This window comes from Larimichthys crocea, chromosome II (assembly GCF_000972845.2).
Source record: "Larimichthys crocea isolate SSNF chromosome II, L_crocea_2.0, whole genome shotgun sequence".
Lineage (NCBI taxonomy): Eukaryota > Metazoa > Chordata > Actinopteri > Sciaenidae > Larimichthys > Larimichthys crocea.
The window spans coordinates 2219867-2237426 of record NC_040012.1 but is presented as its reverse complement, the minus strand read 5'-3'; the positions used below and the strand labels follow the sequence as shown (position 1 = coordinate 2237426).

The window sequence follows — 17560 nt, the reverse complement described above, 5'->3', positions numbered from 1 at the left end:
AAGTTGTGTCCACTGGCACGAGGTGAATTCATGTGATGTGACATTTTGGCCGTTACACTTCAATATCAACTTGTGAAATTGAGTTATTTATGTATTCAAAGCTCAACTAGCTCTGACAATGTAGTTCACATACATGTTTAAACCATCACAGATATTAAAATGTACCAAAAAGATAAACTCTGTCTTGTTTTTGTTTTTTTAGGAATTGGATATGGACATTTTATAATGACACTATATGGCTTCAGCTACATTATAGTCCAAGTCTGGGCTCTCCTCTACCTGGTGTTCTCGTTCAGATCTCAGCTCCCCTGGGCCAGCTGTGAGAACACCTGGAATACAGGTAAACCTATACTATATTTAAAGCTTACATAAAATTATATGTTTAGTTGTTGTTGTTGTTATACTTGTTTTTTCTCTAAACCAGCTAACTGTACGAGTCTTCAGATTTTGGATTCTCCCACAACGAATCAGACAAATCAGACCATGCCGACAAACACCACCTCTGCTGCTACCGAGTTCTGGGAGTGAGTTTATATTGGTTTTCTTTTACTGACCAGTTATGACATTCAAGTGACTATATACTGACTATATAATGTTTCTAATAACCATGATCTTCTTAATGTTTAACACCTTTGCACACTTTTTTTAATCATCAAATAGTTTCTCGAAGATACAAATTCATGGGGTTTTGATGTAACACGCAATTACCAGCTCTAATGATGTCGATAAGAACCTGAAAAACAGAAGACATTTCTATATACCTGCTTTAACTCTTTATCATATGTTGACATTGGTCACCTCAATCACTTGCCACATTTTCGACCAGGGATTAAATTGTCATTTAGGTAAATCCCTGGGTTATATGAAGAGACATCGGCTTGTACCACTAAATCAAATCAAATTTCTTGACAGCCAAGACAGCCCAACAAAGTCCAAAACCTTCAGTAGCTCATTCACACCTGGCGCCTTGCTGCCAAAGAGCTTCTTGACCACCATGGCAACCTCTGTCAGAGATTTGGGTGAGTCTTCTGGCTCTGCCTCGTCCACAGAGGGTGTGTTGGTTGGTGTAACAGCAATTCTCCACACCAGCTGATTACAGCCTGAGCCAAGCTCTGCTTTCCCTTCCTGAGTTGTCGAACGGGTTGTCAGAACTTCCTTGAGGTCAACCAAAAGTCTTTCTCCATGGCCTCCCTGAATTCCTTCCAAACCTGGGTTTTTGCCTCCACAACTACTGAAGCTGCAGCCCTTCAAGCCTTCCAGAACCTGTCTTCTCCCTCAGATCCCAAGACTATAGGTAGGTATGGCAGGGCAACCGACCTCTATGCCTGTCCCTACGTGTGATGGGCCCACAGGGCGGTGGATCCATGTTTCTTCGGGCTGTGCCTAGCTGAACCCCATGTATTAGGTCCTAGCCACCGAATGCTCAGCAGTGAGCTCAGTTTCCAGGTCTGCCTCCAGAAGTGGAACTTGGTTGTCTAGAATTCATAAATCCAATTTTTTTGTCACATCACATGTACCTCTCAAATTTCCCCTCTCCTCAGACGGCGGGTGCTGGCCATGTCTGGAGGCATTGAGGAGCTGGGCAGTGTGAGGTGGGATCTGGCTTTGTGTCTTCTGGCCAGCTGGATGTTCTGCTACTTCAGTATTTGGAAAAGTGTCAAATCCTCAGGAAAGGTGCTGTGGAAATATTTAAAATCTCTCTTTTTGACCAACAATTACCTTTAATGATGGCTTTCCCTTTTCATTTTAGGTAGCATATTTAACAGCCACGTTCCCCTACGTAATGCTCCTGATCCTACTCATCAGAGGCTTGACTCTACCTGGAGCTTGGGATGGGATCTACTATTACCTGTATCCAGATGTGAACCGCCTGGCGCACCTTGAGGTAGCCTTTTTACTCCTTCCCACTTTAGAATATTATGCAGACTGAGGCCTTTGTTTGGATACATTGTTTTGTTGGGTTTGGTCCACCTGGCTGGTTCTTGGGTCATTCTGAGTCTGACCTGGAGTCTTTCTCCTGATTATGGCCACTAATGATCAAGCACCTCATAATAACTAAGTATCACAGTGAACGTTACAAGACGTTCTTCAATAGATAATGCATTTCTTTTTTACATTACAGGTCTGGATAGAGGCAGGAGCTCAAATATTTTTCTCCTACAGCCTGACTGCAGGGACTCTAAATGTCTTGGGCAGCTTTAATGATTACAACAACAACTGTTACAAGTAAGTATAACTGAAATATAACTTTTAAACTACATATCTTAGTTCGCTGTAACTGGCTGCCACCCCTGTGATGCCATTTCCTCGCCATGGAATCAAAAAGTCTATATCATCTTATATTTTGGTGTTCAAAAAACGTTTTCTTACATTACACACCAAAAGAAATTCACTTTGCACATGTCCACAGGAATATCCTGTTTTTGACAGTGGCTGTTGTCTTTCTGTGACCTCTAGGGACTGCTTCTGGCTCTGTCTGCTGAACAGTGGGACCAGTTTTGTTGCTGGATTTGTCGTCTTCTCTGTACTTGGATTCATGGCTCAGAAACAGGGTGTTACTGTTGACGCTGTAGCCGAGTCAGGTATAGATAAATATTTGATATGACATGCTGGCCAAATTCCACATTAAGTCCAGATTTAAATAACTTTCTCTGACTTGTTTCATTCTTGTTCACAGGTCCAGGTTTGGCCTTCATTGCTTACCCTCAGGCAACAGCTATGATGCCTTTGCCACAGTTCTGGACTGTCTGCTTTTTCCTGATGCTCATTTTTCTCACTGTTGACACACATGTAAGATGTTTAGATGTTTTACTTATTGATAAATTACCAAAGCATTGCAAATCAGTTGTTTGCTCATTTTATTTCATTCCCAGTTTGTGACAGTTGAGACTCTTATCACCTCAGTCAGCGACATGTTTCCGAAGCAGTTTCATAAACCTGGAAGACACGAGATCTTTGCCCTCATCATCTGCTTGATCTTCTTCCTCTTACATCTGATGTTTGTCACTGAGGTGAATAAAATACATCAATGGAACTACAGTATTGTTCTACCAATACAACTATATCCCTACATTGACAACTATTGTTGTATCCTCGTCCTAGTACCTTGATTGTTTCCTAGTTTTGTAAGTTGCTTTGAATAAAATCAGCTAAATGACTAAATTTAAATGTATTGTTAATGTATTGTCATAAATTGTTGTGAAACTCTCATATTTAAATCTCGCCTCTTTCTTCTGCAGGGAGGGATTTACATATTCCAGCTTGTTGATTATTATGCCTGTACAAGAGCTTGTAATGATTTCATAGCTTTGTCTGAGTGCCTGGCTCTGGCCTGGTGTTTTGGTAAGCATAAAGCATTCTAGCATAAAGCATCTGACGTCCATGATACAATCTGTATACAACTGTGCCTGATTTATTTCTAATAATCAGTCATCAGGTTATGTGTTTTTTTAATGTTAGGATGAATAGAAGCACTGATTTCATTACATAGCTTTGGTCAGACTGGCTTCATTGCATGAATGTAACCAAATGTTTGATAGAGATTGTTTCTCCTTCCTCCTTGTTCTGTCTAATTTTACATACAATACTGTTCTACTAATAAAGAAGTTAATCTAACTTTAAAAAGGTCTAATGTACAGTCTATGAATTTCTATCAGGTGCTGATCGTGTTATTGACATCATCGAAGACATGACCGGACAAAGACCTTCTGTTTTCTTCAAACTGTGCTGGAAATACATCATTCCTCTGCTGTCACTGGTGAGTCAGAAAAGTTTGAACAGAAACTAAATGTAGTGTAGTAATACGACAGTCTGCAGCCATGCGAGGCAGTTAAACTGGAGTGAGGTTTGTCAACTGGATTTTGTGCAGCTAGATTTGCTGGATTATTTATGTGAATTTCATATTTTCACCTTCCATCTTCAGCAGATCTTAATTTAAATTATGTGTGACTGTGACCTTTGATTTGCCAAAACGTAATAATGTGTTCAGGTATCACAAAAACATCTCCTCACATTCACAGAGTTCCTTCATCCTGTACATGGTTGATTACAAACACCCCAGGATTAAAGACTCGTACATTTACCCCAACTGGGCGTACGCACTGGGATGGACCATGACACTCTCCTCTGTTCTCATTGTGCCACTGTGGGCAGCTGGACAGATGTGTTTGACACCAGGAACCTTCAGACAGGTCAGTGTCACTCAATATGCCACATGTTCCACTGATGTTTTAGGTCCAAAGAGTCCTAAAATGTGTCCTGTACTTGTCCTGATGACAGTGGGGGTGTGTGAACTTACTCATCTCGTTTGTTCCAGCGTTTGTCCGTCCTTTGTCGTCCTGCTGAAGATCCAGCCTGGCAGAGGAGAAAAAATGAAGAGGAGGGAACGACTGCTGAACTGACGGCGTCTGCAGTGACAACTTAGAGTGACCTGCAAAGTTACATTAAGTCAACATTTCATTGTCATCAATGTAGCTGTCATCTTGATGAATGATAATAATGCTTTTGTTCAAATCTGCACTGGAGTCTGGGTCTTTAACTTACTTACTACTTTCCTATTTGTATTTTTAAATATAGGACTGAAGTTACTGATTGCTTAATAAAGCACTTAAAATGTTCCATTTTCCTCATTTTGTCTTTAATCAACAGCTTGGCACAGTCATAGTTAATATGCAGTGTCTAAGAGGGCGACAACATTGTGTCAACCGGTATATCTGAGTGTATAGAAATGATGCAGAGATCCCAGAGGGGGAATTCTTGAGTATTCAAATGTTCTTAATAGTGTATCATTTAGTGAATATGGTTCCATTGAAATTAAATATGCTAATGAAAAATAACTTCTCCCAGTTAAACAAACATGACAATGATAAACTGTTAACAGGGTTATTATAATGAGGACATTTTTGCATGTTTTACCATGAAGCTGCATTACCTCTGGGTTTGGTTAATAAAGAAAACATATGGAATTGGAATTGAACCAGAATGACTGGTATTATTTTATTGAGATCAGGATGTAGTCAAATGAATTATCAGTTTGCAGTTCTTTGCAGTTGAGACTGAAACACACAACGGATAACATCCTTGATGTTGAGATGAACAGACAAAGAAGAAAAACAGAAACTCAGAAGAAGGCTGCAGACAGAGGACAGTGGGCCAGTAAAACTGAATATATTCTGGTTGTTGCAGGAAATGTGGTCGGCCTGGGAAACCTGTGGAGATTTCCTTACCTCTGCTACAAGAACGGTGGAGGTGAATGTTATAAAATCTGTTATTAAGTGAGTTGTATTCGTTTGGGTGTGATTTAGGGAAATACTGATCTTTAAATGAGAAGATAATACTGAAGTAAGTGTCATTTCAGTTGGTGTACATGTCTGTCTAACTTTCCTGTAGGTGCCTTTCTGGTGCCGTATGGTCTGTTAGCTGTGGTGGTTGGGATACCTCTGTTCCTACTGGAGACCTCCGTTGGTCAGTACACCCAGGAAGGATTCATCACCTGCTGGGCCAAGTTGTGTCCACTGGCACGAGGTGAATTCATGTGATGTGACATTTTGGCCGTTACACTTCAATATCAACTTGTGAAATTGAGTTATTTATGTATTCAAAGCTCAACTAGCTCTGACAATGTAGTTCACATACATGTTTAAACCATCACAGATATTAAAATGTACCAAAAAGATAAACTCTGTCTTGTTTTTGTTTTTTTAGGAATTGGATATGGACATTTTATAATGACACTATATGGCTTCAGCTACATTATAGTCCAAGTCTGGGCTCTCCTCTACCTGGTGTTCTCGTTCAGATCTCAGCTCCCCTGGGCCAGCTGTGAGAACACCTGGAACACAGGTATTCTTAGACTATGGACTTTTCCATAATACAATTACAGTATTTGTGCACTTTTGTCTGGGGACTTTCATGTGTAACAGTGATTTGTCAAATTTAGTATTATCCTTTACTTATTCTCTAAATCAGCTAACTGTACGAGTCTTCAGATTTTGGATTCTCCCTCAACAAATTGGACAAATCAAACCAGGCTGACCAACACCACCTCTGCTGCTACTGAGTTCTGGGAGTGAGTTTATATTCATTTTCTCACCAATAATGATGTTTGACCAGGTCTTAATGTTATAGGAATTTATTACTATGATTTCAAAAACATTTTAAACACCTGCTTCTTTATCAACATATCTGCTGGTAATATTCTAAACAAAGACATAAAAATCACTGGGAAACTTAACTTTGGCTCGTGTGTGCAGTATGTTGACGACCTGACTTCAGATCCTTCACTGCTTCAGCAGACTCACTGGCCACCGTTAGACATTCATAGAAGCGTAAACATTTTAAACCAGGGATTAAAAGGTCATTTAGTTAGATTGATATGAGGACACCTCATTTGTAACAAATGTCTGAAATTATATGTCATGTTTTTTTGTCTCATCATGTGTACCTGTTAATGTTCCCTCTCCTCAGACGGCGGGTGCTGGCCATGTCAGGAGGTATTGAGGAGCTGGGCAGTGTGAGGTGGGATCTGGCTTTGTGTCTTCTGGTCTGCTGGGTGTTCTGCTACTTCAGTATCTGGAAAGGTGTCAGATCTTCTGGAAAGGTTCTGTGGAAACATTTTTTATCGAATTATGGTGCATATCATCATTGATAATCTCTAATTATTACTTTTTCTTCAACAATTTCCTTTTCATTTAAAATAGCATACCATCCACTAAACCGAAAATGTTACTTGTAGTACACAGACCAATAATTCTGCATTTTACTAAGTATGCCATGTAGCATCCATTAATTCTGGTTATTAATAATACTTTTTACATATTTTAAAAAAGGTTGCATACTTCACGGCTACTTTCCCCTACGTGATGCTTGTAATACTGCTCATCAGAGGCTTGACTCTGCCTGGAGCTTGGGAAGGGATCCACTTCTACCTGTATCCAGACTTGAACCGCCTGGCTAACCTTGAGGTATCTTGTTTAGGTTGATGAATATTATATTGACATTCAAAAACCTCACTAACTAACCTTTATCTAATAACAGAAACCCCAGAAAAATAGCACCCCTAAACCTAGTGACTCTAAACAAAGACTTGTTCTAATCAGAGAATCGACTATACCTTACCCAGCCTGAAGGTAGTGAACAATGTGAACGTTGTTCACTACCTGGGAACAACTACTACTATTACTAACTACCTGGGGGATTGGACCTGCATGATATTTCTTCAGTAACTAATTAATGGACTGTTATATACTTTTTGTTATATTATAGGTTTGGATAGATGCAGGATCACAAATATGCTTCTCCTTCAACGTGAGTTTAGGAATTCTGAAGGTTTTGGGCAGCTACAATGACTACAAGAACAACTGTTATAAGTAAGTATAGGTTACAAAACACAATCACTTAAGTAATAATAATGCATGTAATATATGAGTCTGCTTTATGAGGTAGCGACCTGGGATATTTTTTCAACCGTCTTAATGGAGTTTCCATATATGTCGCTTTTCCTTCATCACGTGGTCCCACCCATCCCAAATAATCTAAATTGGGTTTAGGATAGTCAATAGACCTTACATAGCCTGGAGGTGTGATGTGCATCATTGTCCTACTGAAAAACAAATGATGGTCCCACTAAGTTCAAACTAGATGACATGGAATCTCACTGCAGAATACTATGGTAGCCGTGCTGACTAAGTGTGCCTTAAAGTCTGAAAAAATTACCAGCAATGTCACTAGCAAAGCACCCAACGCAAAGCCATCATATTTCCTGCTCCGTGCTCCCGTTCACAGTGGGAACCACACATGCAGATCCCATCCATTCAACTTCTCACAAAGACATGACAGAACAAAAACATTCCAAGTTTGGACTTATCAGGCCAAACAGATTTCCACAGGTCTAATATCCATTCCTTGTTTATCTCTTCTTGTTGGTAGTGGTTTCTATGAAGCAGTTCCACCATGAACGCCTAATTCGCACAGTCTCCTCCACAACAATTGATGTTGAGATGTGTCTGCTAAGTGAACTCTATGAAACATCTGTGTGGAGCGGAGCTTGACAGGCAGTTTGGTCATATCATTTGATTTTTTTTGTGACTTCTCTTGAAGACAAGGTTCTTAAAATGTTCTGGATTGACTGACCTTCATCTCTTAAAGTAACGATGAACTGTCGCTTCTCTTTAAATAGTTGAGCAGTTCTTGCCATAACATGTATTACTACAGTAGTTGAATAGGGATATTATTGATGCCAACATCTGTCTGAACAACACAACAACAGGTCCTAAACTACTGTGGCCATGAAGTGCAAAACACAACAGCAAATTCAAAAACACAATAGCAAATCAAATAACACAACAGCAAATTCAAAAACACAACAGCAAATTCAAATAACACAACAGAAAATTCAAAAACACAACAGCAAATTCAAAAACACAACAGCAAATCGAATAACACAACAGCAAATCGAATAACACAACAGCAAATTCAAAAACACAATAGCAAATTCAAATAACAACAGAAAATTCAAATAACAACAGAAAATTCAAAAACACAACAGCAAATTCAAAAACACAATAGCAAATCAAATAACACAACAGCAAATCGAATAACACAACAGCAAATCAAATAACACAACAGCAAATCGAATAACACAACAGCAAATAAAACAACAACAGCAAATCGAATAACACAACAGCAAATACAAAAACACAATTGCAAATCAAATAACACAACAGCAAATCGAATAACACAATAGCAAATCAAATAACACAACAGCAAATTAAATAACATAACAGAAAAGGTATGTATCCTCGGGCGACATGAATCATCGCTGAATGGACTGGTTGACCATTGAACCGCATTGCATTCACTGGATAAAAAAAATAAAATTAGACACATTATCTCGTAATTACGAGAAAAGATCTCGTAATTAAAGTTGGAAAGGTACTGGCACTTCCGGGATCAATAACTCTTAAGTGAAACATTGTTAAAACTCAAAACACGCATATTTTCAACTGTAGTAAGACAGACAACGAGCTACAACCTCGGAATTAGGAATATTAATCAATAACTTCAATATGATACAGTACTGCGGTAACGCTATCTACACTTTAAAATATAGTGCCCGACTACATGTTATTTGATTTGCTACTGTGTTTTTGAATTTGCTGTTGTGTTATTTGATTTGCTATTGTGTTTTTGAATTTGCTGTTGTGTTTTGCACTTCCGGCCCACCGCATTAAACACAATTTAAAAAATTCTACTAATTAACTCAACATGGTACACCATTTCAGGTGAACCTACCTCTAAGCTGATTTAAAGAAAGCAAATGTGTTCAAAGCTTTCATCAAAGCAAAAGGTGCAAAAATAAATAAAACATTTGAATGAGAAGGTTTACATATACAGTATGTGCACATTTCTTTTTAACTTTTTGAAGGGTCTTTACCTGTCTTTCTGTGACCTCTAGGGACTGCTTCTTGCTCTGTCTGCTCAACAGTGGGACCAGTTTTGTTGCTGGATTTGTCGTCTTCTCTGTACTTGGATTCATGGCTCAGAAACAGGGTGTTACTGTCGACGCTGTAGCCGAGTCAGGTATACTTGTATAATTGAATTATAATAAGAATGCAATATTCTATATTAAGTCCAAATTCAAATAATTTTCTTGTTTCATTCCTGTTCACAGGTCCAGGTTTGGCCTTCATTACTTACCCTCAGGCAACAGCTATGATGCCTTTTCCACAGTTCTGGACTGTCTGCTTTTTCCTGATGCTCTTTTTTCTCACTGTTGACACACATGTAAGATGTTTAGCTGTTTTACCTATTGATATTTTACCAAAGCATTACAGGCACAACCAGGGCCGGTCCTAGCTATGGGCAATGTGGGCGGCCGCCCAGGGCGCATTCACCGTGGGGGGCGCACGAACGCCCGAAAAAGCAAAAAACCTCGGTAATTTTCGAATCCGCTCATTAAGTTAGCGGAGCGGGCGCCCCGGGAGCGGGGTGTTGGCTCCGATGGGGGCGCACGCATCCAGGGGCGCACGGCGATGGGGGGCGCACGCATCCAGGGGCGCACGGCGCATCCAGGGGCGCACGGGAAAATGTTCGCCTCGGGGGGTGGGGGGGGGTGTTCGCCCAGGGCGCAAATGTGGCCAGGACCGGCGCTGGGCACAACATTTTTTATTGTTTACTCATCTTATTTCATCCCTAGTTTGTGGATATCGAGTGTTTTATCACCTCAGTATGTGACGTGTTTCCGAAGGTTTTTCATAAACCTGGAAGACACGAGATCTTTGCCCTCATCATCTGCTTGATCTTCTTCCTCTTACATCTGATGCTTGTCACTGAGGTTAATAGAATACGCAGATACAACTATTGTCACAAATGTCTGTAAAACTATTTCCCATATTGAAATCTCATCTCTTCTGTAGGGAGGGATCTACATTTTCCAGCTTATCGATAATTATGGCTCTACCAGAGCTTGTCATTATTTCATAGCTTTATCTGAGTGTCTCGCTCTGGCCTGGAGTTTTGGTAAGCAAATAAGCATTTATACGATATCTAATGTTCATGGTGAAATCTGCAACTGTGCCTCATTTGGTTCTTATAATCATTCATGAGGTTTTGTGTTTTTAAAAGTGTAACTTTGCTCAGACTGGCTGCAGTACTATAATACTAATAAAGAAGTTAATCTAACTTTATAAAGGTCTCATGTACAGTCTATGAATTTCTACCAGGTGCTGATCGTGTTATTGACATCATTGAGGACATGACCGGACAAAGACCTTCTGTTTTCTTCAAACTGTGCTGGAAATACATCATTCCTCTGCTGTCACTGGTGAGTCAGAAAGGTTTGAACAGAAACAAACTGTAGGTATATTTTTCTACAAGACAGCCATGCTCTGCAATTTATGAAATTGGAGTGAGATTTCTCAATTTTCATTGTCTCCATGCATCAAAAAACATCTCCTCACATTCACAGATTTCCTTCATCCTGTACATGGTTGATTACAAACACCTCCGCATTAATGACTCGTACACGTACCCCGACTGGGCGTACGCACTGGGATGGACCATGACACTCTCCATTATTCTCGTTGTGCCACTGTGGGCAGCTGGACAGATGTGTTTGACACCAGGAACCTTCAGAGAGGTCAGTGTCCATCTGATACAGTCTAAACATACTGTAAGAAACTATTCTCATTTTGATGGTAAAGATGGCCCTGAAATGTCTCCTGTAACTGTCCTTTTGATTGTGGCAGTGTGCGAACTTACTCGTCTTGTTTGTTCCAGCGTTTGTCCGTCCTTTGTCGTCCTGCTGAAAATCCAGCCTGGCAGAGGAGAAAAAATGAAGAGGAGGGAACGACTGTTGAACTGACGGCGTCTGCAGTGACAACTTAGAGTGACCTGCAACACATTTCTGCTATCGTAATGTCTTTAAGCTTAAAGTAATCAATGCAGCTCAGAGATTTAAATGACATGCTGAAACAACTAAAGGCAAAAGAATAGAAAATATTAATTTATCAGGCAACAATCCTAAATATTGTAACAGGAGGATACATTATTATTAAGCCTCTATGAGTGATTGAGGAAAAACACATTGTTTCTTTTTTAACGTTTATTTAGTAGGATATGTATTCACAGCAGGTAATGGTTACGGTCATGTCAAGTTAAATGTTTGTTCATGTAGTTGAAGTCCTGTTCAGAAGTGATTTGCATTCCTCGACTGTCCCGTCCGAGCCGTCACAGGAGGTTTGCAGCAGTGCTCGTCGTTTGTAAGAGCCAATAAAAGTGTCCCGCCCTTCTCTCCGTCATTTCTTTTGGAAGAATCCCATGATTGAAGCTTGTTTACTTCCTTTATTTGCATTAGCGGAAGTTTTCTTCTGGCTTTTCTTCTCGTCCGGTTTGTGACTTGCTGGTCGTTTTGCTGGGACGGGATCTTTCGAAGCTTGTTTGGTGGCCTGAACGTCGTCTTCTGTTTCAGAGTACGATTCGCTCTCATAGCATTTCTCTGTCACTGTGGGGGGAAAAACAAAAACATAAACCAGCGATTTTGTGCTTGTAATGTGCGAATATATCAGCAATATGTGTAATAAAGTAAATGATATTAAAAAAGGTCTTTTGTCAGTTCCATTTCTACACACTATTAGAAGGACCATTAAATACAGAGCTGAAACAAACAGAAAGGACTATGTACTGTATGTTTATAGAAATAGTTGAGAGTAAAAATGGCAAAAATGTTCAATTACCAATACTTAAAATGTTAATATTGGCCGTTTTACTGGTCCTTCATTATAGTGAATTAAATATCTTTGGATTTTGGGTCAAACTAAACTAAATATATTAAGATGTCAAAATGTTCAATCACAATTTTCCATTTTCCCTCCAAATTTTCAGACTAAATTATTAAACAAGAATATAACAATTTGTTAAAAAAGTTCTTTTAAGATGTTTTTTTTTTTTGCCATTTGTCTGCTTTTCATACCGATGCATCCTTCGTCATCTACAAAGGTACGAGCTTTCAGGACTCGTCTCCTCTTCCTCGTCTTCTGAGAGTTCCCCTGCTGTCGAATAAAACAAATGCATGAAAATGAGATTCTGTGTAAAACACATAAAAACATTTCTTCAAAGTTTAATGGTGGAATAAACATGTTTTCTCTCTTTCACACTTACAGAAGGTGAATGTGAAACAGGCTCGACCTCCTTCTCAGGACTTGGCGACAGTTCTCTTGTTTTCATCTGCTGTGGAGAATCTGGGATGACTGAAGAGATGAACAAACATCTTCAATATTTTGGCTTTGCAACATGAATTAACAAGGAACTGTAGCCAAAAATAACAACGTCATGAAGACAGATGTCAAATTCTTCATGATCTGTAGTCAACAGTCACATTTCTCGTACATTATCAGGCTGATTTTTAACCGCTCACCATCTTCATCGCTGCTGTCTGGTTCAGGCTTCTTAATCCTTCGTCTCTTTTTCTTCTCCATCTTCTCCTCCTCGCTGTCAGAATCCACGACCCGCTTGCTTTTGCTTCAACGAGAGAAGACTTGAATTTGAAAACATTTATAGCCAGAGCTGACATCATCATTACCGAAGACACTCTGTTCAAAGTGTTTTACGTCTTACATGAGTCACAAAACACTTTTATTGCCAAGAAATACAAAGTCCATATTCCAAGTTAATAAATTAAAGTGTAGACACACACACAGACACACAGACACACACACACACACACACAGAGACACACACACACACAGACACACACACAGACACACACAGACACACACACACAGACACACAGACCTCCTGGCCTCTTTCTTTGTGTCTTTTGGCGGCTGCACTGCAGGAGCTTCTCGTTTCTCTTCGGGCTGTGAACTCTGGCGTTGCACCTCGGCTGATGAAGACGACTGAGCTGCTTCCTCCTTCTTCTCAGTTTTGTCTGGTTTCTCTGAAGAAGAAGTGAGGACGAGTGTTTAGTTTTTAAAGAGTTAGTGAGTGAAGGAGTCAGCAGACTGCCTGTGACGTCTACTGACAATCGACGGTTACCACATTCACACACACATTAGTCCACATATTGTGATTGTGTGGGACTAATTTTATCATCAATCAACTTAATGAATAAACATAAATATATTCAGCATCAGACTAATCCAATAATGGCTTAAATAATTATGAAATAATAAAAGTGCCCTTTGGCTCAGAGCATAAGTCAGTTAGGATAATCGTGCTCAAGTCCAATAGATTTGTTGTTATTTAAATATAAATTATGCTTGGTGCTTTTAGTTGCAGTTAGACCAAAATGTTAATGCCAACAAATATGGACTGAAGCAGAAGATTATTAGATAGAAATATGTTGTCAAGTTTGGAAACAATGACATCCATCTCTTTCCTTTCGATCACGAGTCAGAAACAATGTGATGAAGCTAAAAAAATATTCAAATGTCAGTGTTATGAATGAGTTTTAATGATCTTCCATCATCAGCTTCCACCTCAACAAATAAAGAACGGCATAATGGAAACTTTTATGGAACTTTTATGGAAATAAAATTTACAGTTGGACTAATTCATACGTCGATCCAGCTGCTCTCATTTGGTCAACCTTCATCGTGTTGACACGTTTTGAATGGACAGAATCAGTCAACGTCCTTCTGTGACCCGTCACACTTCACTGTCGCCAGATTTCTTTAAACACACCGACATGCACGTCTGTACTGAGACTATTCAGACTGCTGGTAGCACTCACTTGCTGTCTGAGTCCCGAAGAAGTTCATCATAGGATTGGCCTTCGCAGCTGGTTTGCTTTTGGGGGCTTCAGCCTATAACACAAAACACAGACGTAAAAAATAAACCACAGCACTCACTCAGTTGTGTCTTTGTAATCAAACCAAAGAATACCGAGCCGTACCACAGGTGTGTCCTCCTTCTGCTCTGTCTTAATGTCTTTGACGTTGTCCTGGTTTTTAGGAGCAGCCTTGCTGGCAAACATTCCCATGATGCCTTTCTGGGGCTTGGTGGAGGGTTTGGAAGCGTTCGCCTCTCCGTTCATGGCAGGTTTTTTGTGTTCGGGCTCTGGTGCAGGAACTTGATGGATCTGTCTCGCCTGCTGCAGCTCCAGAGAGGACATGGGCACGGCGCTGGCACAGCGGATCGCACTGAATCTGCAAACAGAGCAGACTGTTGGTACATTCAAAACTCTTCTGTGCTGCAGGGTAGCTGTAAAGAAACACGATCAACATACTTGGTGCAGTTCTTCAGATTGTCTTTCACAGCGTCATAGTCGACGCTGTACAGAGGGCCGCTGTCTTTCAGTAGAGCTTTCTGGACGCTGTAGACGTGGACACTGACTACCAAGCTCATCTTGGATTTGAAATCTGCAAAGAAAACACACAAGGTATCTATCTATACTTTGTCTTTAACACCAGATGGACGATCGATGAATCATCTACACACCTTCCAACTGATCTTCTTTGACCACTGACACCTTGTGACCCTGAAGAAGCATCAAGAGAAGAAACATCAGCAACATGAAATTAAAATATCTGAAATCAAAAATGTGCCAAAACACGTCTTGTTGATTTATCGTGTCTCACCGTTTGGCCATTGTCTTCGAACTTCCCTGACACGAGATAAGTGGCGTGCAGCTGAGCTGAACTTTCCTTCCTCTTGTGATCCAAGTAATGATAGAGCATCCTGAACACGAGACACACATTTAAAATTTTTATTAACATGGACATCAACTCTCTCGTCGTTGTATTCCAAAATAATTGATATTCATCACTGCAAAATCTTTATTTACAACATGACCCCCGACAGGCACCGGTACACCAGGCTTTACTCAGACAGATGTAGAAGCTGCTGATTCTTTTATCAGCTTTTCCCCCATTGATTTTAATAATTACTGAATAACTTTAGAGCTTTATTTTGCAAACTTATTGTGCGGCTGCTTTGTTTGTAAAGACAGATTTGAACTTTATTGATCTGAGACACATAAATTACACCGGGAAACACAATTTTTGTTGAGTTAGGTCTCATTTTTGGGGGCGGAATCCAAAACTGATCCCAGTTTTTCTCTATCACCTCAAGTTTTTGAACTATAGAAAATATGAAAAATACTGAACTTAACAGACATGTGCTTGTTGTCACTAAATCAAAGTAATAGTCTGTGCAATGACTTTTTTGGGGATACCAAATGTCAACTTTTCACATGTTCCTTTGGTCCACATCTGTAAACTCTCCACACACTGCTTGCACACTTTGTGAGGGCTTGTCGTCTTGATCACTGAGTTTTACTTTAAAATATGCAAAATATGCTTGTTTGACAAATGCACTGATGTTTACAAATACAGCAAAAGGAGTCAGGGTTGTTCAGGCGTTTACGACGAGAAGCAGCAGGAGCAGACCTGATCTGGAACAAAGGAAATATCCTCTTCATTCCTACTATGCCAGCTTTCTGTGTGCAGATATTGATAGTACTCTCACCGCACTGTCTCAATGTGTGACTGCACAAACAAGTTGCCACGTAGCTGTAGATGAGTCCAATCGTGATCAGCTGGCAAGTCTTATTACAGCTGATCAGTGGAGTTTTGCTTATGTTGAGGGTAAAAACGGACTGCAACTTTGGAAACGTTCATTCGTCTTCTCCCGCTTTATCCGAGGTCGGGTCGCCGGGGGACAGCAGCTTCAGCAGGGAAGCCCAGACTTCCCTCTCCTTCTCCCCGGCCACTTACTAAGAAGGGTTCGGTGAAGAGCATATGAAACTGGTGGGGTTCGTACCTCCAACAAGGTTAAGAACCACTGAGTTAGACACCACAGAGTGTGTGTGTGTGTGTGTGTGGGTGTGTGTGATCAGCTGTTGTCAGCGTCCGCATGCCTCGTGTCCTCCGGCAGGGGGCAGCCTGCAGCTCATCCCGCCGGAAGCAGAGCAGCACATGTGACGTTTGACAGGAAGTAAATAAACCGTCTTCCCGCGCAGTTAATCGGTTGAACGTGAGACAAATGGACGAGCTGTATCTGGACAACATCGACGAGTTTGTCAACGACCACGACAAGAAGTAAGTGCAGGGTTCAAGCCTCTTTTCTGGACTTTGTTCTGGGTCAGACAGAGCCGGTTTGTTGACGGAGAGCAGCCGCTGAACCGGGTTTAAAATCCCGCCAGTTTCTTTTTCTTTCTGACTTTAATCACATCTAAATGTTTGTACAAGGCTGATTACACCTGTACGCGATCACCTGAGAGCTGCCGCTTCATTCGCTCGGAGATTATCTCTTAAATGTCTCTTAAATTCAAGAAAAACAGATTTTTACTGTCGGTAGCTCAGTTTCTGTGGTGTTTAGTTGTGGTTTGTCAGATATAAACACCATGTTCGGTAGTTTTTTAGATAGCTTATTTGTTCACGTGGGAGGTCAAAGGTGATCAAACTCAGGTGTGTGTGTTTGGTGTTTTGAAACGGTGACCTACAAATGGCTGAGTCTGACTCGGGAGTTTGTCAAACACAGCCAAACAGTGAGTTAATGAAAGTGACTGCAATCATCATAAGTTCAATAAGTCTGTTTTATAATAGATCTATCCTCACTGTCCCTGTTGTCATGGAGATTAGGTTGTTTTAGTGGTGGATTGTTTTTACCGGGGAACAACACATTGTCCATGCTGTTTCCAAAATTGTGAGGAAGGATGGAGAGTCCGCGGTCCGTCGTGGTGAAGAAGGTTCACCAGTCGATCTACGTTCTACCCTCACCTGTGGTCACGAGCTTTGGGTAGTGACCGAAAGAATGAGAGCGGATACAAGCCGAAGTGATTTCCTTCGCAGGAGGTGGCTGGGCTCTCCCTTAGAGATAGGGTGAGAAGCTCGGCCATTTCCGCGAGGAGCTCAGGTAGAAAGCTGTGCTGCCCTAGGTGGCTCGGCATCTCGTGAGGATGCCTCCTGGACGTCTCCCTGGTGAGATGTTCCGGGCAACGTCCCACCTGGAGGCGGCCCCGGGCAAGGCCAGACACGATGGACGGACTATGTCTCTCTCCGGCTGGCCTGGGAAGCCTTGGGTTCTCCCTGGAGACTGCAAGCTGAACTGACGAAGTGGA

The 17560-nt window shown here is 40.8% G+C and overlaps 3 protein-coding genes across 4 annotated transcripts in view; 2 read left to right on the top strand and 1 right to left on the bottom strand.

Annotated features, from left to right (window-relative positions):
- The first annotated feature begins 452 nt into the window (after positions 1-452).
- Positions 453-4543, top strand: LOC113748148 (sodium- and chloride-dependent GABA transporter 3-like). The gene is made up of 11 exons (XM_027290966.1): positions 453-524; positions 1542-1674; positions 1751-1885; positions 2123-2226; positions 2458-2582; positions 2678-2790; positions 2874-3011; positions 3240-3342; positions 3657-3757; positions 4020-4190; positions 4316-4543. Exons 1-11 carry the CDS (start codon positions 484-486, stop codon positions 4421-4423), a joined length of 1272 nt encoding a protein of 423 aa, XP_027146767.1. The 5' UTR covers positions 453-483; the 3' UTR covers positions 4424-4543.
- A 509-nt stretch (positions 4544-5052) lies between these two features.
- On the top strand, positions 5053-11775 carry LOC104934998 (sodium- and chloride-dependent GABA transporter 3-like). The gene is made up of 14 exons (XM_027290947.1): positions 5053-5247; positions 5389-5523; positions 5704-5841; positions 5968-6067; positions 6466-6598; positions 6828-6962; positions 7264-7367; positions 9455-9579; positions 9671-9783; positions 10196-10333; positions 10416-10518; positions 10722-10822; positions 10967-11137; positions 11278-11775. Exons 1-14 carry the CDS (start codon positions 5091-5093, stop codon positions 11383-11385), a joined length of 1761 nt encoding a protein of 586 aa, XP_027146748.1. The 5' UTR covers positions 5053-5090; the 3' UTR covers positions 11386-11775.
- Positions 11588-17560, bottom strand: part of pold3 (polymerase (DNA-directed), delta 3, accessory subunit) — an 8834-nt gene continuing 2861 nt past the window's right edge. Inside the window, exons 3-12 of one of the 2 annotated variants that reach the window (XM_019259713.2) lie at positions 15078-15177; positions 14938-14977; positions 14726-14858; positions 14393-14645; positions 14231-14303; positions 13291-13435; positions 12914-13017; positions 12658-12746; positions 12470-12548; positions 11588-12001 (exon numbers count right to left, since the gene is read on the bottom strand). In XM_019259713.2, coding sequence (XP_019115258.2) covers positions 11796-12001; positions 12470-12548; positions 12658-12746; positions 12914-13017; positions 13291-13435; positions 14231-14303; positions 14393-14645; positions 14726-14858; positions 14938-14977; positions 15078-15177 — 1222 coding nt within the window. In that variant the 3' untranslated portion in view covers positions 11588-11795. The remainder of the gene's footprint in view (positions 12002-12469; positions 12549-12657; positions 12747-12913; positions 13018-13290; positions 13436-14230; positions 14304-14392; positions 14646-14725; positions 14859-14937; positions 14978-15077; positions 15178-17560) is intronic. The other variant, XM_019259714.2, reaches the window with a different exon arrangement.